The 21,368-nt window shown below is 57.2% G+C and overlaps 1 protein-coding gene across 1 annotated transcript in view; it reads right to left on the bottom strand.

Annotated features, from left to right (window-relative positions):
- Positions 1-787: 787 nt before the first annotated feature.
- Positions 788-21,368, bottom strand: part of TRIM62 (tripartite motif containing 62) — a 38,718-nt gene continuing 18,137 nt past the window's right edge. The window contains exons 3-5 of the mRNA XM_044996685.1: positions 7,591-7,847; positions 4,973-5,088; positions 788-1,502 (exon numbers count right to left, since the gene is read on the bottom strand). Of these exons, the coding sequence (XP_044852620.1) occupies positions 952-1,502; positions 4,973-5,088; positions 7,591-7,847 (924 nt within the window). The 3' untranslated portion in view covers positions 788-951. The remainder of the gene's footprint in view (positions 1,503-4,972; positions 5,089-7,590; positions 7,848-21,368) is intronic.

Raw genomic sequence — 21,368 nt, 5'->3', positions numbered from 1 at the left:
ACAACCCAAAATGCCATTAGCCTTCTTGGCAACAAGGGCACACTGTCAACTCATATCCAGCTTCTTGTCCACTGTAACCCCTAGGTCCTTTTCTGCAGAACTGCTGCCCAGCCATTCGGTCCCTAGTCTGTAGCAGTGAATGGGATTCTTCCGTCCTAAGTGCAGGACTCTGCACTTGTCCTTGTTGAACCTCATCAGGTTTCTTTTGGCCCAGTCCTCTAATTTGTGTAGGTCCCTCTGTATCCTATCACTACCCTCCAGCGTATCTACCACTCCTCCCAGTTTAGTGTCATCTGCAAACTTGCTGAGGGTGCAGTCACCGCCATCCTCCAGATCATTAATGACCCGTGGGCCCCTGAATGCCAATGTAACCCATACTAAGAGCAGATGCTGCCAGGGCACTAGCCCTGTGGAGGATGGTTCATGCTCTGTCCTCAGGAGCAAACCCAGCTGGGAGCTCACAGGTGAGCTGAGATCCCACACAGCAGTTCAGCAGCAGCTCTGCAAGGTGCCCTGATCTCTCCTCCATGCCAGCAGGAAGCTCCAACAGCACAGGGTCCAGTCTGCATCCATCCTGGCCGAGTGGCCATGGCGATGCCGGGATCATGCCAGGGATAGCCAGCTGCATGTCCACACTCAGCCTGGATCCTTGGGTTAGTCTGGAAACTGACGCCGACTGGGAGGCAGGAATGCTGCATCCTCACACACTGAAATACCAACAGTTCCACAGCCTCCCTCCATCCCCACAACCCCCCTGCCCCAGCCCTGCACCCTCCCACCCGCGGATACTGCCAGGAGGCCAGAGCTAGGAACGGCACAGCCCCGGAGCTTGACAATCTCCCCATGCCCCGCAGGAAGGGGTAGGTGGGAACTGTCTCAGCAGGGACTCTCGACTCAGCCTGCCGGCCAGGAGGAGGCTGTACAGCTCCAGGCTCCCTTCCCTGCTCCCTCCTAGATCCGGACGGTGTTTATGCGGAGCGGCTGCACGTTCTTGCCATTGGCATGGCTCTGGCCAGGACTAAAGTACGAGCAGAGCTTGCCTGGGAACTTCTCCCGGAAGGTGTACAACCACGACATGTCATCAGCGTTGTAGAAGATCAGGAGCCCTTTGTCATAGTCCAAGAAGACACCTACTTTCTCCAGCTTGCTCTTAACGTTGAGCCGGGTCCAGGGCTCGGTGCAGGCGCTGTACTGGTTGCCGTCGTGCATGACGATGCAGTAAAAGCCGCGGCTGGGCTGGATCTGAATGCTCCCCTTGCGGGTGACAGCCTCATGCGCCAGCCCGATCATCCACTGGGTCTTCTCCGAGACGATGACCTCCCAGTAGTGCACGCCACTGCCGAAGGCCTCTGAGCCCAGCACCGACACCTCCACGTCAAAGCGCTTGGGTGAATCCTGCAGCGGCTGCGGGTGCAAGTTGCCGTAGGCCACGATGGTGCAGTCATCCGAGAGGATGAGGCGCTGGTGAGCTGTGACAGGGTCCAGCGTGAGGGCTGCTGGCACTGGGAAAGCAAAGGAGGGACAGGAAGGGGCTCAGAACCTAGCCACACCTCCACACGGCGAGTCAATTACAAGCAAAGCACCCGATTATGCAAAGGGAATGTAAATGCCCCTCAAATAGGGGCCTGCAAGCACCTTACACAGACAGCACTGAGCAATGATCCACAGGGACACCAGAGGGCGCTGTGCTGAGGCACATGTGGTGGGGTCAGTCAGATGGGTGAGCTGATCTGGGGTGGGATAACAGACACACCACCCAGGTGTGTCGCAGGGCATGGCTCTGCTGGGCTCCCAGCGCGAGAGGTCCCCAGGCTAGCTCTGACTGAGAGAGCACACTAAAAATAGACAGGTAGCCATGGCGGCACCAGGGGCCAGCTGCCCCATGTACAACCTCCCTGAGACCCTAGGTGCAGATGCAGGGTGGCTAACCCTCCCCCGCCTGTGCAGCTGTGGCTGCAGCGTTCTTTGCAGCGTGCTAGCTCGATCAAAGCTAGTGTGAGTACGTCTGGAAATGACACCCCAGCACCACTGCAGATGTAGCCTCAATGTGTGATGCCCCAGCACAAGCAGCAGCTTCCTTGGTGTCTGTAGTGGGATCCCCCCAGCGATCTACAGAGAGTGACAGCACCTGCCTGCACCCGGCCTCAAGGAATCTTTGATGAGGGTGGGTCTATGGATACAGGGGAAATAGGGGAGAGTGGAGCCAGGACAGGGCCGGCTCCAGACCCCAGCGCGCCAAGCGCGTGCTTGGGGCGGCGTGCCGCGGGAGGGCGGCAGGCGGCTCCAGTGGACCTCCCGCAGACATGCCTGTGGAGGGTCTGCTGGTCCCGCAGCTCCGGTGGAGCGTGCCTGCGGGAGGTCCACTGGAGCCGCGGGACCGGCAACCGCCAGAGCGCCCCCCGCGGCGTGCCGCCCTGCTCGGGGCGGTGCAATTCCTAGAGCCGCCCCTGAGCCAGGAGGCCCGAGGGGGCAGGAATCTTGCTGCAAAGGGAAGTAGGGCACTGGAGAGCAGCTCAGAGGTGCTGCAGGAGAAGGTGGGGTGGCTGGAGGGAAGCACCAGAGCTCCCTGCCGGCTCCATCTAACAGACCTCCTGGGGTTTGGCAAAGGAGCCCCACGCTGCTTGGAACCATGGGGCAGGGGTCCAAGGCCAGCTCCAGGCTGGCTGGGGCAGCACATGCATGGGGCACCTTCCTGGGGCCCCAGGATCCATAGAGACTCTGGCTCCCTCGCAAGCTTTGGACAAGCAGTTCTCTTTTCCCACCATTGCCCAGCCCCCCCCAGTCAGGGGGTTCCTGTGGGGAAAGGCCCACAGTCTCCCCCATGGAAGCTCAGGTCCCCAGTGCTCACTGATGGCTCGGCAGAGCTGATGCTGCCTAGAGATATCAATTAACACCATCAGGAACTTCACATTCATTAGCGAAAGGCTGGTGCCAGGCACTTGAGCCCAGCAAGGGGAGCCGGGCAGGGTGATTTCATCCACCTCCTCTCTCTTGGTTTTGCTGCAGAGTGGTAAATTCCCCCCCCCCCCCGCGTGCTTTTGGAACGGTGTGGGATGCGTCAGTCGGAATTCAGGAAGCCTTTGTCCAAGACAGAGTTGACCGTGGCCCCGGGTCTAACCTACCAATTCTGAGGCCAATCTGACTTATTTTGTGGATGGGGGAGGGGCAGGGGAGAAAACTTGGTCTAAAAGGGAGCCCCACAGTCCCAGTGGGTGGGCACCACTTGGAACCTGGCTCTTTGCCACCCACCAAAGGAGCTAGTCCCCACGGAGGCTGAGGGCGGGCTGCTGCTGAGCAGCAGGCAGAGAACAATGGCAGAGCTGGCACAGAGCAGGTTTAGCCACATCCAGCCAAGTGCAATTGCACTCGACAGACCTTATGCCCAGGAGGGACAGAGGGTGAGGCCTGAATAAGCAAGAGCAGAAAGGCCAGCAGGCCTGGAGCAAGCTATCGTCCTCCTCCCAGATCGGCTAATGAATAAACATCAGAGCTCAGTGGCAAGAAAGCCAGCTAGAAATGGAATTAACCCCCTCCTCCCTGGATTAACCCCCCCACTCCCAGCCTGCCCCCAGGGCCCTGCCTCCCCCCCCACGCTGGTCTCCAGGCCAGCTCCAGCTCCAGCTCCAGCTGCGGCCGTATCCTTGCACTGCAGGCCCCCATGCTCCAGTTACCACAGCAGTGGAGAAGCCCTGCAGGGAGGGCCTTGCTCAGCCTGATGAGTTCTCCCTTCTCCCAGGAACAGGGGCTGGTGTCTGGGCTGCCCACTAGGACCTGCATGGCCCTGGCTGGGGGAGCAGCAGCAGCAGGGGGGAGGGAGGGAGAGAACAGACTGAAAGGGGCAGGGGGAGAAAGGGAGTGGAGCAGAGACCTCCCCGATGCTGCACAGCCACAGCAGGGGACCCCATGTCCTCACACCTACAGCTGCTGCTTTCCTTTAATGAGGCCATGTGCCTGGCAGGAAGGTCCCAGTGGGGGAGGCTGTTCCTGTTTGACCGAGCAATGGGCCCCTTGCTGTGAGCTAAGCCCTGGTGCAGCAGATTCCGAGCTGGGCCTGGAGGAGCCGAGGTCCCATGACCCCCAGGGGAGTGGGTGGGAGTGGAGAGCTCTCAGGGGCTCCCCTAGGAGCTGGGGCTCTGTATGGCCAGCACTGATTCCCCACGAATGCCTTTGAACCTGGCCGGTAGAGGGGAAGTCAGTCCCGTGGCTCACTCAGGGCGTGGCTGCTTTGCAAGGGGCGGATTGCAGCACCAGAGACTGTGGTCCCCGTCCCTGCAGGATCTCAGGGCCCCCAGACACAGGGTGTTCTCCCCAAGGCACTCTCACCCCCACTGCCGTCAATGGGTGCTTTGCTGCCTTGGCGCTCAGCCTTCTGCCCATGCGGATTTTGCATGGGTCACGGAGCACCCACATGCAACTACTGGCCGGGGGGTTTGAACCAGTGACCTGGAGGCAAAGAGTTCTGTCCCCTCCCAGGTCTGCCCCTTGCAGGTCTCTAAAGGGGAAGCCCCCAGCACTCCTGCAGAGCCCGAGAACAGGAGAAACAGCAAACCACACAACCGGGGCCCCTTGGACAGAGGCGCATCACAGACATGCCAGGCGCTGGGTCCCAGGCACTGGTGCACATACAGCCTGCTGCTGCTCGCCCCCAGCACGTGTGCCGAGTCCTGCAGCCCTGCGACTCCCAGTTCAGAATCTGGCCCTACATGCAGGGAATTCCTGCCGGCGTCAGACCACAATGCCCTGAGGAGGCCGCCGGGGCCGTCTGTGCTGGGACACAGGCTGGGCCCAACAGGCTGTATCTACCTAGCTAAGGCGACTCTCCGCGCACGGCAGGATTTGCAGGCCAGCAGACTTGTGGGTGCTCAGCACTTCTGATAATCACGCCAGAGGCCCCGGCTGTCACATTATGCCAGGGAAGGCCTATAATACGTTAGAGGGCGCAGGCCGCTCTGCCTGGGCTGGGGAACCTTACCCGGATGGATGTCCTGGAAGAGCGATTTCCAGATCGTGTACTGCAGGGGGCCCATGTATTTGGAGGTAGGAAAGTCTTCATAGGTGAGGTTCGTTTCATGGATCTTTCCCTTGAGCCTGGTTGGAGAGTCAAGCTGGTTAGCACGGAGCCCCTGCAGTTCCCCTACCGCAATGTGGGCTTTGCTGGGGAGGAAGGGGAGAGGTTACAGGGGGACGGGGTCAATTGAGTGAGGGCCTGGGCTAGGCAGGAGCTCTGCCCATGCCTCTCCTGCTGGGCAGCGGGGGTCAGGGAGTAGGGCACTGCCTCTCAGATCACAGCCATGTGGGCCCTGGGGTGCATGCACCATGGGAGCGCTGAGTGCGGCCCCGTTGGTGCCAGGGTGGCTATGGGGAGATGCTCTGGACTAGGAAGGTCCTGTCCTCACCTGCTAAACCCTTCCGTGGGCGTGGGGCTAAGCAGGCCTTCAGGATGGACAGGGACTAGGAATGGATGGGAGGGAGCAAGAACAGGAAGGGCTTTGCCCTGGGCTGGGCTGGGCTGGGCCAGGCTGGGTGGCTGAAGAGGGAAGAGCCATTGTCCAGGGAGATGGACTGAGGCAGTGCTGGGCTGCAAAGACCACATGCACCCCTCCGAGAGCCAGGCGACGCCCCCCCTGTACGCCTCCGAGAGCCAGGCGACTCCCCCCCCGTACCCCTCCGAGAGCCAGGCGACGCCCCCCCACTGTACCCCTCCGAGAGCCAGGCGACTCCCCCCCCGTACCCCTCCGAGAGCCAGGCGACGCCCCCCCACTGTACCCCTCCGAGAGCCAGGCGATGCCCCCCCACTGTACCCCTCCGAGAGCCAGGCGATGCCCCCCCACTGTACCCCTCCGAGAGCCAGGCGACGCCCCCCCTGTACCCCTCCGAGAGCCAGGCGACCCCCCCGTACCCCTCCGAGAGCCAGGCGACGCCCCCCCACTGTACCCCTCCGAGAGCCAGGCGATGCCCCCCACTGTACCCCTCCGAGAGCCAGGCGACGCCCCCCCACTGTACCCCTCCGAGAGCCAGGCGACGCCCCCCCACTGTACCCCTCCGAGAGCCAGGCGACGCCCCCCCTGTACCCCTCCGAGAGCCAGGCGATGCCCCCCCTGTACCCCTCCGAGAGCCAGGCGACGCCCCCCCGTACCCCTCCGAGAGCGAGGAGACCCCCACTGTACCCCTCCGAGAGCCAGGCGACGCCCCCCCCGTACCCCTCCGAGAGCCAGGCGACCCCCCTCCCTACCCCTCCGAGAGCCAGGCAACCCCCCCCGTACCCCTCCGAGAGCCAGGCGACGCCCCCCCGTACCCCTCCGAGAGCCAGGCGACGCCCCCCCTGTACCCCTCCGAGAGCCAGGACACGCCCCCCCGTACCCCTCCGAGAGCCAGGCGACCCCCCCCACTGTACCCCTCCGAGAGCCAGGCGACGCCCCCCATACCCCTCCGAGAGCCAGGCGACCCCCCCACTGTACCCCTCCGTGAGCCAGGTGACGCCCCGCCCGTACCCCTCCAAGAGCCAGGCGACGCCCCCCACTGTACCCCTCCGAGAGCCATGCGATTCCCCCCGCGTTCCCACCCGTGAGCCAGGCGACGCCCCCCATACCCCTCCGAGAGCCAGGCGACGCCCCCCCACTGTACCCCTCCGAGAGCCAGGCGACCCCCCCATACCCCTCCGAGAGCCAGGCGACGCCCCCGTACCCCTCCGAGAGCCTGGCGATGCCCCCCCACGGTACCCCTCCGAGAGCCAGGCGATCCCCCCATACCCCTCCGAGAGCCAGGCGACTCCCCCCCCCGTACCCCTCCGAGAGCCAGGCGACCCCCCCATACCCCTCCGAGAGCCAGGCGACGCCCCCCCCGTACCCCTCCGAGAGCCAGGCGACCCCCCGTACCCCTGCGAGAGCGAGGAGACCCCCCCGTACCCCTCCGAGAGCCAGGCGACCCCCCCGTACCCCTCCGAGAGCCAGGCGACGCCCCCCCCCGTACCCCTCCGAGAGCCAGGAGACGCCCCCCCGTACCCCTCCGAGAGCCAAGTAATGCCCCCCCCTACCCCTGCGAGAGGCAGGTGTCGCCCCCCCCCGCACCCCTCCGAGAGCCCGGAGAGGCCCCCCCGTACCCCTCCGAGAGCCAAGTAATGCCCCCCCCTACCGCTCCGAGAGCCAGGTGACTCCCCCCCGTACCCCTCCGAGAGCCAAGTAATGCCCCCCCCGTACCCCTCCGAAAGCCAGGCGACCCCCCCGTCCACCTGCGAGAGCCAGGCGACCCCCCCGTACCCCTCCGAGAGCCTGGCGATGCCCCCCCACGGTACCCCTCCGAGAGCCAGGCGATCCCCCCATACCCCTCCGAGAGCCAGGCGACGCCCCCCCCCCGCTGTACCCCTCTGAGAGCCAGGTAATGTCCCCCCGTGCATCTCCAAGAGCCTGGCGACGCCCCCCACGTACCCCTCCAAGAGCCAGGCGACGCCCCCCCAGTACTTCTCCAAGAGCCAGGCGATTCCCCCCCCCCCGTACCCCTCCAAGAGCCAGGCAATGCCCCCCATACCCCTCCGAGAGCCAAGTAATGCCCCCGCCGTACTCCTCCGAGAGCCAGGCGACGCCCCCCCCGTACCTCTCCGAGAGCGAGGCGATGCCTGCCAGGAAGGCGTGCCTGTCCACCTCAGCCAGCCGCTCCTGCAGGATCTGGCTGCCCTCCTGCACTTTGCGCAGCTGCTGGCTGTAGCGCTGGATCTTCTGCTCGATGTCAGTCAGAGTCCTGGCGGTGTCAGCCTCCAGCTCCTCCAGCATGGCCTTCTGGCGCTCGCGCAGGAGCCGGTGCAGCCGCTCAAAGGCCTCCCCGATGGTGGCCCGCAGGCTCTTGGCAGAGGACTGCACAAGACAGACAAGCAGAGGAGTCACACACCACCCTCATTACTTCCCCGACAGCTCCACCCGTACGCTGGTTAGCGGCAGGATTCCCAGCAAGGCTAGCTTTGCCCTCGGCTCTGCCAGTGCGCCGGCTCGACCCACAGCCTGGCTCCCCACACCCAGCTCTGCCGGTGCCCCCCATTCCTCACCCACCGCCTGCCCCGGCCCTGAGCTCCCCACACCCAGCTCTGCCGGTGCCCCCCATTCCTCACCCACCGCCCCCCGGCCCTGGGCTCCCCACACCCAGCTCTGCTGGTGCCCCCCATTCCTCACCCACCGCCCGCCCCGGCCCTGAGCTCCCCACACCCAGCTCTGCCGGTGCCCCCCATTCCTCACCCACCGCCCGCCCCGGCCCTGAGCTCCCCACACCCAGCTCTGCCGGTGCCCCCCATTCCTCACCCACCGCCCGCCCGGCCCTGAGCTCCCCACACCCAGCTCTGCCGGTGCCCCCCATTCCTCACCGCCCGCCCGCCCGGCCCTGAGCTCCCCACACCCAGCTCTGCCGGTGCCCCCCATTCCTCACCCACCACCCGCCCGGCCCTGAGCTCCCCACACCCAGCTCTGCCGGTGTCCCCCAGTCCTCACCCACCACCCGCCGGGCCGTGAGCTCCCCACACCCAGCTCTGCTGGTGCCCCCAATTCCTCACCCACCGCCCGCCCGGCCCTGAGCTCCCCACACCCAGCTCTGCCGGTGCCCCCCATTCCTCACCCACCGCCCGCCCGGCCCTGAGCTCCCCACACCCAGCTCTGCCGGTGTCCCCCATTCCTCACCCACCGCCCGCCCGGCCCTGAGCTCCCCACACCCAGCTCTGCCGGTGTCCCCCATTCCTCACCCACCACCCGCCTGCACGGCCCTGGGCTCCCCACACCCAGCTCTGCCGGTGTCCCCCATTCCTCACCCACCACCCGCCCGCCCGGCCCTTAGCTCCCCACACCCAGCTCTGCCGGTGCCCCCCATTCCTCACCCACCGCCCGCCCGGCCCTGAGCTCCCCACACCCAGCTCTGCCGCTGCCCCCCATTCCTCACCCACCGCCCGCCCGGCCCTGAGCTCCCCACACCCAGCTCTGCCGGTGCCCCCCATTCCTCACCCACCGCTCGCCCGACCCTGAGCTCCCCACACCCAGCTCTGCCGCTGCCCCCCATTCCTCACCCACCGCCCAGCCGCCCGGCCCTGAGCTCCCCACACCCAGCTCTGCCGGTGCCCCCCATTCCTCACACTCCGCCCGCCCGGCCCTGAGCTCCCCACACCCAGCTCTGCCGGTGCCCCCCATTCCTCACCCACCACCCGCCCGCCCGGCCCTGAGCTCCCCACACCCAGCTCTGCCGGTGCCCCCCATTCCTCACCCACCGCCCGCCCGGCCCTGAGCTCCCCACACCCAGCTCTGCCGGTGCCCCCATTCCTCACCCACCGCCCGCCTGGCCCTGAGCTCCCCACACCCAGCTCTGCCGGTGCCCCCCATTCCTCACCCACCGCCCGCCCGGCCCTGAGCTCCCCACACCCAGCTCTGCCGGTGCCCCCCATTCCTCACCCACCACCCGCCCGCCGGCCCTGAGCTCCCCACACCCAGCTCTGCCTGTGCCCCCCATTCCTCACCCACCGCCCGCCCGACCCTGAGCTCCCCACACCCAGCTCTGCCGCTGCCCCCCATTCCTCACCCACCGCCCAGCCGCCCGACCCTGAGCTCCCCACACCCAGCTCTGCCGGTGCCCCCCATTCCTCACCCACCGCCCGCCCGGCCCTGAGCTCCCCACACCCAGCTCTGCCGGTGCCCCCCATTCCTCACCCACCGCCCACCCGGCCCTGAGCTCCCCACACCCAGCTCTGGCTGTGCCCCTTCTCCACACATGCAGCCCTTCCACTCTACTTTCAGGGCTCATCTCTATCGTTCTGAATTAGAGAAGTGCACTGCAGACTGGCTGGTTTCTGAAAGCTCTGCTCCAGGAACTGCCCAGGTAGAAGATGACAGAACAAGGAGCAATGGTCTCAAGTTGCAGAGGGGGAGGTTTAGGTTGGATATTAGGAAAAACTTTTTCACTAGTAGGGTGGTGAAGAACTGGAATGGGTTACCTAGGGAGGTGGTGGAATCTCCTTCCTTGGAGGTTTTTAAGGTCAGGCTTGACAAAGCCCTGGCTGGGATGATTTAGTTGGGTTTGGTCCTGCTTTGAGCAGGGGGTTGGACTAGATACCTCCTGAGGTCCCTTCCAACCCTGAGATTCTATGATTCTAGGAGCTCAGACTCGACTCTCACAGTGAGCCCCTGGCCGTGGAATCTATGAATCATCTCTACAGGTTTGCTGAGACCCCTTCTCCAGACCTGTGTCCCCAGAACTATTCCAGCCCTGGGCTCCCCACACACCTCCCTGCTCTGGCCATTACTCCCTCACTGTAGCAGCCAGCCCTGCTCTCTGCTCTGCCAGGCACTGCCACTGCACCTGCGAGGCCGGTCAGTATTACAGCCGGGGAGCTGGTCACCTGGGGTCAGTGACAGAGCCAGGACTGCAGCCCCTGGCACCGCGCCTTGCCCCACAGCTCCCTCCAGCACCCAGCACCGCTGACCTTCCCCCTCCCCCTCAGCTGCTTGCCTGTGGAAAGAACGGTAAGAATATTTAACTGCCCCTTCGCTGCCATTAAATCTCAGCTTCCTTCCCTTCACCACACTCCACTCCCCACTCCTGAGAGCAGCCTCGGCCTGCCTCCCGTCCCCCTTGTGCCGCCCCAAGCACGTGCTTGGTTTGCTGGTGCCTAGAGCCGGCCCTGGCCCTTCTGCACTCCCCCAGAATGTAGCTCAGGGGCAGGGGTGGAGTGGGGGCGGGGCTGGGGTGGAGCAGGGGCTTTGGGGCAGGGGTGGAGTGGGAGGCGGGGCTGGGGTGGAGCAGGGGCTTTGGGGAAGGGGTGGAGTGGGGGGCGGGGCTGGGGTGGAGCAGGGGCAGGGGTGGAGTGGGGGCGGGGCTGGGGTGGAGCAGGGGCAGGGGCTTTGGGGAAGGGGTGGAGTGGGGGCGGGGCTGGGGTGGAGCAGGGGCTTTGGGGAAGGGGTGGAGTGGGGGCGGGGCTGGGGTGGAGCAGGGGCAGGGGCTTTGGGGCAGGGGTGGAGTGGGGGGCGGGGCTGGGGTGGAGCAGGGGCAGGGGCTTTGGGGCAGGGGTGGAGTGGGGGGCGGGCTGGGGTGGAGCAGGGGCAGGGGCTTTGGGGAAGGGGTGGAGTGGGGGCAGGGCTGGGGTGGAGCAGGGGCAGGGGCTTTGGGGCAGGGGTGGAGTGGGGGCAGGGCTGGGGTGGAGCAGGGGCAGGGGCTTTGGGGAAGGGGTGGAATGGGGGGCGGGGCTGGGGTGGAGCAAGGGCTTTGGGGAAGGGGTGGAGTGGGGGCGGGGCTGGGGTGGAGCAGGGGCTTTGGGGCAGGGGTGGAGTGGGGGCAGGGCTGGGGTGGAGCAGGGGCTTTGGGGCAGGGGTGGAGAGGGTGCGGGGCTGGGGTGGAGCAGGGGCAGGGGCTTTGGGGAAGGGGTGGAGTGGGGGCGGGGCTGGGGTGGAGCAGGGGCAGGGGCTTTGGGGCAGGGGTGGAGTGGGGGCCAGGGCGGGGGTGAACCAGGGGCAGGGGCTTTGGGGCAGGGGTGGAGTGGGGGCTGGGCTGGGGTGGAGCTGGGGCTGGGGCTTTGGGGAAGGGGTGGAGTGGGGGCGGGCTGGGGTGGAGCAGGGGCTTTGGGGCAGGGGTGGAGTGGGGGCGGGGCTGGGGTGGAGCGGGGCAGGGGCTTTGGGGAAGGGGTGGAGTGGGGGCGGGGCTGGGGTGGAGCAGGGGCTTTGGGGAAGGGGTGGAGTGGGGGGCAGGGCTGGGGTGGAGCAGGAGCAGGGGCTTTGGGGCAGGGGTGGAGTGGGGGCGGGGCTGGGGTGGAGCAGGGGCAGGGGCTTTGGGGCAGGGGTGGAGTGGGGGCGGGGCTGGGGTGGAGCAGGGGCAGGGGCTTTGGGGATGGGGCAGAACAGGGTGGCCCGGGGATCGGGTGGCTGCTGGAGCAGCACACAGCTGTGTACTTTGCGTACGGGTAAGGACGGCCCTGCTCACAGTCCAAGTCTGACACGAGACGACAGATGGATGAGACGAGCCTGGCCAGCACCCTGGGCTGTGGTCCTAGTTGCCTAACCACTACCAAGCTCTTGGAAACATCTCAGCAAAGGAGTTTTGAGACAGGATGGGCCGAACGTGTGACTTGTGAGCACAGTGGGCACAACATTTTCAGGCAGAGCATGTTTTTTAAGTTGAGACTGTCCCTGTTAATTCAGGCCCTACATTTCAATGTAATAGAAAAGGGCTTTTAGGAAACATAGTTCTGACTAGGAATAAGGTTTTGTTTTATTCTTAATTTCGATGAAAACAAATGGCTTTTTCAGCATGGCCAACTCTTGTAATTTTATTGCAAGTCCAGTGATAGGTGCAGGTTTTCTTAAAGCCCCTGCTCCTGGAATCATGTGACTGAGACTCTCAGCTTCCATTTAGAGGAAGTAAGGAAGGCTGAATCTGCTGCTTAGGCTCCCTATACAGTGAACAGGGAGAGCCAGGTGCCCTAGAATGTGATCCACAACCTGGGGCAAGATAGTCCTTCCTCTGTCTAACTCCCAGGCAGGCGTGTTCAGGGGCCGCCCAGCTCACCCAGGACAGACAGAGGGGGAGAGGCTCACCCTGCAGGCTTTAGCCCAGTGGTTCAGGTGCTCACTCAGGCTGTGGGAGATGCTTGGGTCATGTCCCCCCTCAGGGAGAAGAGATCTGAATAGGGATCTGCCACCTTTTAATGAGGGCTAGGGGCTCGTCTCCCTCAATTTCTCCTGCTGAAGTTGTTCCAGTTTAATTGAATAATTTAATATTATTTGGGCCAGAAAAAGCGTGAGCATCATAGAAATGTCTGGCTGGAAGGGACCTTGAGAAGTCATCTAGTCCAGCAACCTATGCTGAGGCGGGACCAAGTAAACCCAGATCATCCCTGACATGGGTTTATCCAACCTGCTCTTAGAAACCTCCAGTGACAGGGATTCCACAACCCCCCTTGGAAGCCTGTTCCAGCGTTTAACTACCATTATACTGAGAAAGTTTCTCCTAATATCAAACCTGAACCTCCTTTGCTGCAGATTAAGATCATCACTTTTTGTCCTACTTGGGGTGGCCATTGAACCCCGTCCTCTTTAGAAAAGCCCTTAACAGATTTGGTGACTTATCAGGTCCCCCCTCCGTCGTCTTTCCTCAAGACTCAACGACCCCAGTTCTTTTTTTAACTTTTCCTCACAGGTCAGGTTTTCTAAACCATTTCTCATTTTCGTTACTCTCCTCTGGACTCCCTCCAATTTCTCCACATCTTTCCTGAAGTGCAGCGCCCAGAACTGGACACAGTTCTCCAGCTGATGCCTCACCAGTGCTGAGTGGAGTGGAACAATTACCTCCCATGTCTTACATGCGACACTCCTGTAAATACACCCCACAACGACATCAGCCTTTTCACAACAGCATCACACTGCTGACTCGCATTCAATTTGTGATCCACTCTAACGCCCAAATCCCTTCCAGCAGTACAACCACCTTGCCAGTGATTCCCCATTTTATAGTTGTTCATTTGATTTTTCTTTCTTAAGTGCAGTACTTTGCACTTATCTTTATTAAATTTCATCTTGTTGATTTCAGACCAACTCACCACTTTGTCAAGGTCATTTTGAATTCGAATCCTGTCCTCCAAAGTGCTTGCACCTTGGGACCAACAAGGCTACAACAAGACAGCATACAAATATTGTATGGGCACGTTCCCCATTCCCGGCCAATGGGAGCTGTGAGGGGTGGTGCCCTCTGCCGCCCCCGCCCGCCCCCCAGGGACATGGTGCCAGCTGCTTCTGGGACGGCACGGGGCCAGGCCCAACAGCTTGGTGTCATCTGCAAATTTTATAAGCATACTCTCTGCTCCATTATCCAATTAATTAATGAAAATATTGCATAACACCAATATTGCAGACTAACGACTGACCCTTGCAGGAGCCCACTATCTGTGCCCCTCCCCCTAGTTTAATAGCAAACCCTTGATAACTACTCTTTGAGTATCAGAGGGGGAGCCGTGTTAGTCTGGTTCTGTAAAAGCAGCAAAGAATCCTGTGGCACCTTATAGACTAACAGACGTTTTGCAGCATGAGCTTTCGTGGGCGAATACCCACTTCTTCAGATGCAAGTGGTGGAAATTTCCTCATGCTGCAAAACGTCTGTTAGTCTATAAGGTGCCACAGGATTCTTTGCTGCTTTTACTCTTTGAGTATGTTCTTTCAACCAGCTGTGCATCCACCTTATAGTAATCTCATCTAGGCCACAATTCCCTAGTTTACTTAAGAGAGCGTCCTGTGGGACTCTGTCATAAAATCACTTTAAGAACAGAACGGCCAGACTGGGTCAGATCAAAGGTCCATCTAGCCTAGTATCCTGTCTTCCAACAGTGGCCAATACCAGATGTCCCAGAGGGAATGAAGAGAACAGGGAATCATCGAGAGATCCATCCCACTGCCCGTTCCCAGCTTCTAGCAAACAGAGGCTAAGGACACCATCCCTGCTCATCCTGGCTAATAGCCATTGATGGACCTGTCCTCCATGAACTTATCTAGTTCTTTTTTGAATCCTGTTATAGTCTTGGCCTTCACAACATCCTCTGGCAAGGAGTTCCACAGGTTGACTGTGCGTTGTGTGAAAAAATACTTCCTCTTGTTTGTTTTAAACCTGCTGCCTAGTAATTTCATTTGGTGACCCCTAGTTCTTGTGTTATGAGGAGTAATAACACTTCCTTATTTACTTTCTCCACCCGAGTCATGATTTTATAGACCTCTATCATATCCCCCCTTAGTCATTTCTTTTCCAAGATGATAAGTCCCAGTCTTATTAATCTCTCCTCATATTGCAGCCGTCCCATACCCCTAATCATTTTTGTTGCCCCTTTCTGAACCTTTTCCAATTCCAATCTATCTTTTTTGAGAAGGGACGACCACATCTGCACACAGTATTCAAGATGTGGACGTACCGTGGCTTTATATAGAGGCAATATGATATTTTCTGTCTTATTATCTATCCCTTCTTACAGAATCCCAACATTCTGTTCACTTTTTTGACTGCAGCTGCACACTGAGTGGATGTTTTTAGAGAACTATCACAATGACTCTAAGATCTCTTTCTTGAGTGGTAATTTAGACCCCATCATTTTATATGTATAGATGTGATTATGTTTTCCAATGTGCATTACTTTGCATTTATCAGCATTGAATTTCATCTGTCATTTTGTTGCCCAGTCACCCAGTTTTGAGAGATCCTTTGTAGCTCTTCGCAGTCTGCCTGGGACTTAACTATGTTGAGAAGTTTTGTACCATCTGCAAATTTTGCCACCTCACTGTTACCCCTTTTTCCAGATCATTTATGAATATGTTGAATAAGACTGGGCCCAGTACAGACCCTGGGGGGCACTATTTACCTCACCCCATTCTTTGTTTCCTATCTTTAAACCAGTTACCAATCCATGAGAGGACCTTCCCTCTTACCCCATGACAGCTTCCTTCGCCTAGGAGTCTTTGGTGAGGGACCCTCTCAAAGGCTTTCTTAAAATCTAAGCACACTAGATCCACTAGATCCCTCTTGACAACATGCTTGTTGACCCCCTCAAAGAATTCTAGTAGATAGGTGAGGCATGATTTCCCTTTACAAAAAACATGTCTTCCCTAACAAATTATATTCACCTATGTGTGTGACAATTTTGTTCTTTACTACAGTTTCAATCAGTTTGCCCAGTACTGAAGTCAGGTTTACTGGCCTGTAATTGCCAGGATCACCTCTAGAGTCCTTTTTTAAAATTAGCATCACATTAGCTATCCTCCACTCATTTGGTACAGAAGCTGATTTAAATGATAGGTTACAGACAATAGTTAGCAGTTCTGCAATTTCACATCTGAGTTCCTTCAGAACTCTTGGGTGAATCCCATCTGGTCCTAGTGACTTATTACTGTTTAGTTTATCAATTTGTTCCAAAACTGCCTCTAATGACACCTCGATCTGAGACAGTTCCTCAGATTTGTGACCTAAAAAGAATGGCTCAGGTTTGGGAATCTCCCTCACATCCTCAGCTGTGAAGACCAATGCAAAGAATTCATTTAGTTTCTCCGAAATGGCCTTATTGTCTTTGAGTGCTCCTTTAGCATCTCAATCATCCAGTGCAAGGAATTGCTATCTATAGAGATCCTATGGCACAGTTTGGTTCATTTAAGATTTTTACTTCATTTGATTCTATGCTTTCTTTCACACATAGTGCCACTCCCCCATCAGCACAACCTGTTCTATCCTGCCAATATATTTTGTGCCCCGGTATTACTGTGTCATTAGTGAGTATCCTCATTCCACCAAGTTTCTGTGGTGCCTATTATAATAACATCCTCATTTAATACGAGGCACTCTAGTTCACCCATCTTATGATTTAGACTTCTAGCATTGGTATAAAACACTTAAAAAAATTGAAACTTTTCAGCTGTCTGCCATTACATGATGTAATTGAATGAGAGTCTCTTTCATTTGACTGTTTCTCATCAGATCCTACCTGTATTTTACCTTCCATCCTCTCCTCCTTACTAGGACATAGAAAATCCCCATCCCCTAAGGGATGTTTCTGTCTGAATCACATGTTCTTCCGCACCTGTCAGCTTTCCCCCAGCCCTTAGTTTAAAAACTGCTCTACGACCTTTTTAATGTTAAGTGCCAGCAATCTGGTTCCATTTTGGTTTAGGTGGAGCCCATCCTTCCTATACAGGTTCCCCCTTCTTCCCTCCCCTTTCGCAAAAGTTTTCCCAGTTCCTAATAAATCTAAACCCCTCCTCCCTATACCATCATCTCATCCACGCATTGGGACCATGCAGTTCTGCCTAACTGGCCCTGCGCATGGAACTGGGAGCATCTCAGAGAATGCTACCATGGAGGTCCTGGACTTCAATCTCTTACCTAGCAGCCTAAATTTGGCCTCCAGGACCTCTCTCCTATCCTTCCCTATGTCATTGGTACCTACACGTACCATGCCCACCAGCTCCTCCCCAGCATTACACACAAGCCTATCTAGATGTCTTGAGACATCCGCAACCTTCACACCAGGCAGGCAAATCACCATGCGGGTCTCCCGGTCATCGCAAACCCAGCTCTCTATGTTTCTAATGATCGAATCCCTCATAACTATTACCTGTCTCCTCCTAACTATACCTATCTCTCACTTTATAGTCTGCACATGCACTTGAAAGGGATCAGATCTCTGTTCAAATCCATTCTCCTCCTTAGACATAGGGGAGACTTGAACTGGGGGTCTCCCACATCCCAGGTGACTGCCCTAGCCACTGGGTTAAAGGGACATCTTCCACCACCTTTCAGGAGTTAGGTGGCCTCTGAACATGCCTACCAAAGCATGCCCACCAGAGCATGCCCCTCAGATGAGTTAAGTGGCCGAATGGCTATCTTCCCCCATGCGTCTGATGAAGTGGGTATTCACCCACGAAAGCTCATGCTCCAATACGTCTGTTAGTCTATAAGGTGCCACAGGACTCTGTCGCTTTTTACAGATCCAGACTAACACGGCTACCCCTCTGATACTATCTTCCTCCAGTTCATGAAGCTCTCTGGGGCTTGGATGGAAGATCAGCCCCCAGATGCCGGCAGCAGTGTCCCTGGTCAGAGGCAGAAACACGAGCACCTAAGGAACTTTTGCTGCAGAAATGTAGGTGAGTTTAGGCACCTACAGAGTTAGGTGGTAGCCAGTGGGAGTTCTGTGATCCCAGAGGGGCACCTAGAAACTGGACTTAGGTGGCTAAGTACCTTTGTGGATCAAGCCCTAAGTTACTAGTCCTTCTGGTTTATTAGAAAAGCTTAAAAAGGGGGACCCCTAAAGGTTCAGAAAGCGAAAGAAAAAGTACCTCAGTGTTATTTATTGTTTACAATTTTATAATAAATATTCATTAATAGTTTATTTAATTTCATGAATTGTAAGTCTATCATGCATTTTTAGGGCCTGGCTCATGATTTTAGGACGCAGGGATCTGGCAATACCAAACTGTCCTGGAATGTAGGGAAGGAAACAAGATCAGAAACAGGAAATGAAACTGACTAGAAACAAAGTGAAATTGAAAGGTCTCCTTGCAGTACAAAATGTGAAGGATAGATTGTACAAGCAGTGAAACGGTAAATCCAAGGTTTACGGTCCTTTCCACTTCCACAATCTGAGGCATTTCAGGGCAGCCCTGCAAAAATCATGTTTTTAAATATGATTTTTTTTTTATCATGACAGGCTAATTTTAAGTAAAGGAATCTGAATATCTGAAATGGAATATTTGATGGCCTAATATTGTGAATGATCTGATTTAAATCACACATTCCCTTTTAATTTCCTCTTTGGTGCAGGCCTTTGTATAAAGAAAACGTCATGGCACATTAAGCTGTCTTGCCTCAGCAACAATTCCAGTTCCCGGGGCCTCCCATCATTTAAAGGTAATTAACAGTCATTACCATTTTATTTGTTTTAAAAAACAAATGTCCTGGGAAGTTAACATGGCACCTTGCTCCAGGCAAGTTACAAGGAGCCTGGCTGGTGGAACATAATTCCGAGAGTTTAGGTAGCACTTTATCCCAATGCACCAGGACTGCAACCATGGAGAGGTGGGTTCAGTCCTTTTAAGTTCATGTGTGAGGAGAGTTTTGGGGATTCACCTTAGGCTCTAGGGAATCCACATCCCCAAAGCCCCCCACAATTCGTGCCAGTCTCTGGAGAGGAGAGGTCCAGAACTAGAACAAGGGGAGCAGAAGCGAGGGGCATCAGCAGAGCTGTGTGAGCAGAGACCCCAGGGCTGGAATAGCAGGGGGTTGTAGGTAAGAACTGAGGAGTTGTGGAAAAGCAGTGGAGCCCCAGGACTGGAACTGCAGGGCAGAGTGGGGTGTGGGTTAGGAGGAAATTGTACCGGCAGAGCTGTGTGTGAGAGGCCCAGTACTGAAATAGCAGTAGGATGTGCAGGTCAGGATCAAGGTGCCCTGGCAGAGCTGGGTGTGGGCAGGGGCACAGGATGCCTGGGTTCAGCTGCCAATCTCTCACTTTCATGAACACTAAATTCATTCACAAACTGCAAGAAAAAGCAGCCAGTTAAACATGGCATTCGAAAGAGGCCAAACCCAAACTGATCCAGCCTGAGAAGTGGTTTCACCACTAATGACGTAGTGTGAGATTATCACCCCCACTCTAAAAGCCCCAGACCCAGCTGGGGGAAGATGCCCCTACAGCAGGCACCGCAGAAGATAGCACCAAGGCAGCCCTCTGAGGACCCCCACGGAAGCCCTGCTGCAGGGGTGTGCTGGGGGCAGGAGCACGGCATGGCAAGGCTGCAGCACAGTGGAGATTCTGCTCACAGGCAGCCTGGGCCAGGATCATGGATCAGCCAAGAACTGGGATGGCATAAAGGTGACAAAGTGACCTTAGCCTCCCTGCCCTGGGCTGTGAGTTCTGACCTGTGCTTCCACGGGTATGTCTACACTGCAGGCAGAGGTGTGACTGCAGCATGACCCCAGCTAACTGTGACCTAGCTAGCGTGACTAGCAACAGCAGTGACGCAGCGGCAGCATGGACTGAACAAGGCTGCCCAGGACCCTGGGGGTGTCTCTGAGTGGCTAGTCCCTGCTGATGCAGCTTCACTGCTATTATTACTGGAGCTACCGGGCTCAAAGCTAGCTGGGGTTTGTCTACATATGCTGCAGTCACCCCTCTGACTGCAGTATAAACATACCCTCAGCCTCATCTCAGTCTCATATTCCACTAGCCCAGGGGTGGGCAAACTACGGCCCGTGGGCTGGATCTGGCCCACGGGATGCCAGCCCCGGGGTGCAGGGGGGCTGAGGCAGCTGCTTCCTGCTTCCGGAAGCAGCTGACACCACATCCCTGCAGCCCCTGGAGGGGTGGGCGGCAGAGAGCACCGCCCCTCACGGCTCCCATTGGCCGGGAATGCTGTCTTGTAGCCTTGTCAGTCCCAAGATATTAGAGACAAGGAGGTTGAGGTAATATCTTTTATTGGACGAAAGCTGGTCTCTCTCACCAGTAGAAGCTGGTCCAACAAAAGACAGCATCTCACTCACCTTGTGCCTCTCACAATATTTAGTATTTTGCTTAAAGCCCCAGCTTCTGGAGTCACGTTATTATACAAGAATCTTGGCTTTCATTAAAAATTAAAAAAAAACCAGGAGTCCTTGTGGCACCTTAGAGACTAACACATTTATTTGGGCACAAGCTTTCGTGGGCTAGAACCCACTTCATCGGACGCATGAGGTGAAAAATACAGGAGCAGGTATAAATACATGAAAGGATGGGGGTTGCTTTACCAAGTGTGAGGTCAGTCTAACGAGATAAATCAATTAACAGCAGGATACCAAGGGAGGCAAAACAACTTTTGAAGTGGTACGGGAGTGGCCCATTACAGACAGTTGAAAAGAAGGTGTGAGGAACAGTAGGGAGAAATTAGTATTGGGGAATTAAGTTTAGGTTTTGTAATGATCCAACCACTCCCAGTCTTTATTCAGGCTTAATCTGATGGTATCCAGTTTGCAATAAGAGACCTAAAAGTGGCAATTCTTCAACCAAAAAAACCCTTCAAAAACAGACTCCAACGTGAAGCTGCAGAACTGGAATTAATTCTCCCTACTGTTACTCACACCTTCTTGCCAACTGCCTGTAATGGGCCACTATCTTACCACTTCAGAAGTTATTTTGCCTCCCTTGGTATCCTGCTGTTAATTGATTTATCTCATTAGACTGACCTCACACTTGGTAAAGCAACCCCCATCCTTTCATGTATTTATACCTGCTCCTGTATTTTCCACTCCATGCATCTGATGAAGTGGGTTCTAGCCCACGAAAGCTTGTGCCCAAATAAATGTGTTAGTCTCTAAGGTGCCACAAGGACTCCTCGTTGCTTTTGCTGATACAGACTAACCTGGCTACCACTCTGAAACCTGTCTCCATTAAAAATAAAGTAAGTTTCTGGCCCCAGTGGTCGTGGGAAAAAAGCATGAAAACGTGACCTAAATGCTTCCTAGAAGCTCAGAAACCACCACATAAATAAAGTGAACCCAACATTATTTTTGTTTCATCTCATGATTTTTAAGCCAATCTCATGATTCTTTGTGGCAATACCAGTCCCTCTTTTAATAATAATTGAGCATAGAATCATAGAATATCAGGGTTGGAAGGGACCTCAGGAGGTGTCTAGTCCAAACCCCTGCTCAACACAGGACCAATCCCCAGACAGATTTTTCCTCTGCTAGTTAGTGGGGTCAGCAACAGTGGGGTGGGACGCACTGGAAAATAGGTGCAGTGCCTGGGCTAATGCACCATGCCCTCCAGCAGTGTTCCAGCCAAACTGGTCAGGCAGGCGCAGTGCTGGAGGGACCTCACCCTGCAGTGGGTCTGGGAAGGGCTGACTCACACTGAG

This window comes from Mauremys mutica, chromosome 21, assembly GCF_020497125.1.
Source record: "Mauremys mutica isolate MM-2020 ecotype Southern chromosome 21, ASM2049712v1, whole genome shotgun sequence".
Classification (NCBI taxonomy): domain Eukaryota; kingdom Metazoa; phylum Chordata; order Testudines; family Geoemydidae; genus Mauremys; species Mauremys mutica.
Note: the sequence above shows the minus strand (reverse complement) of the source record. Positions and strands in the feature narration are given on the sequence as shown.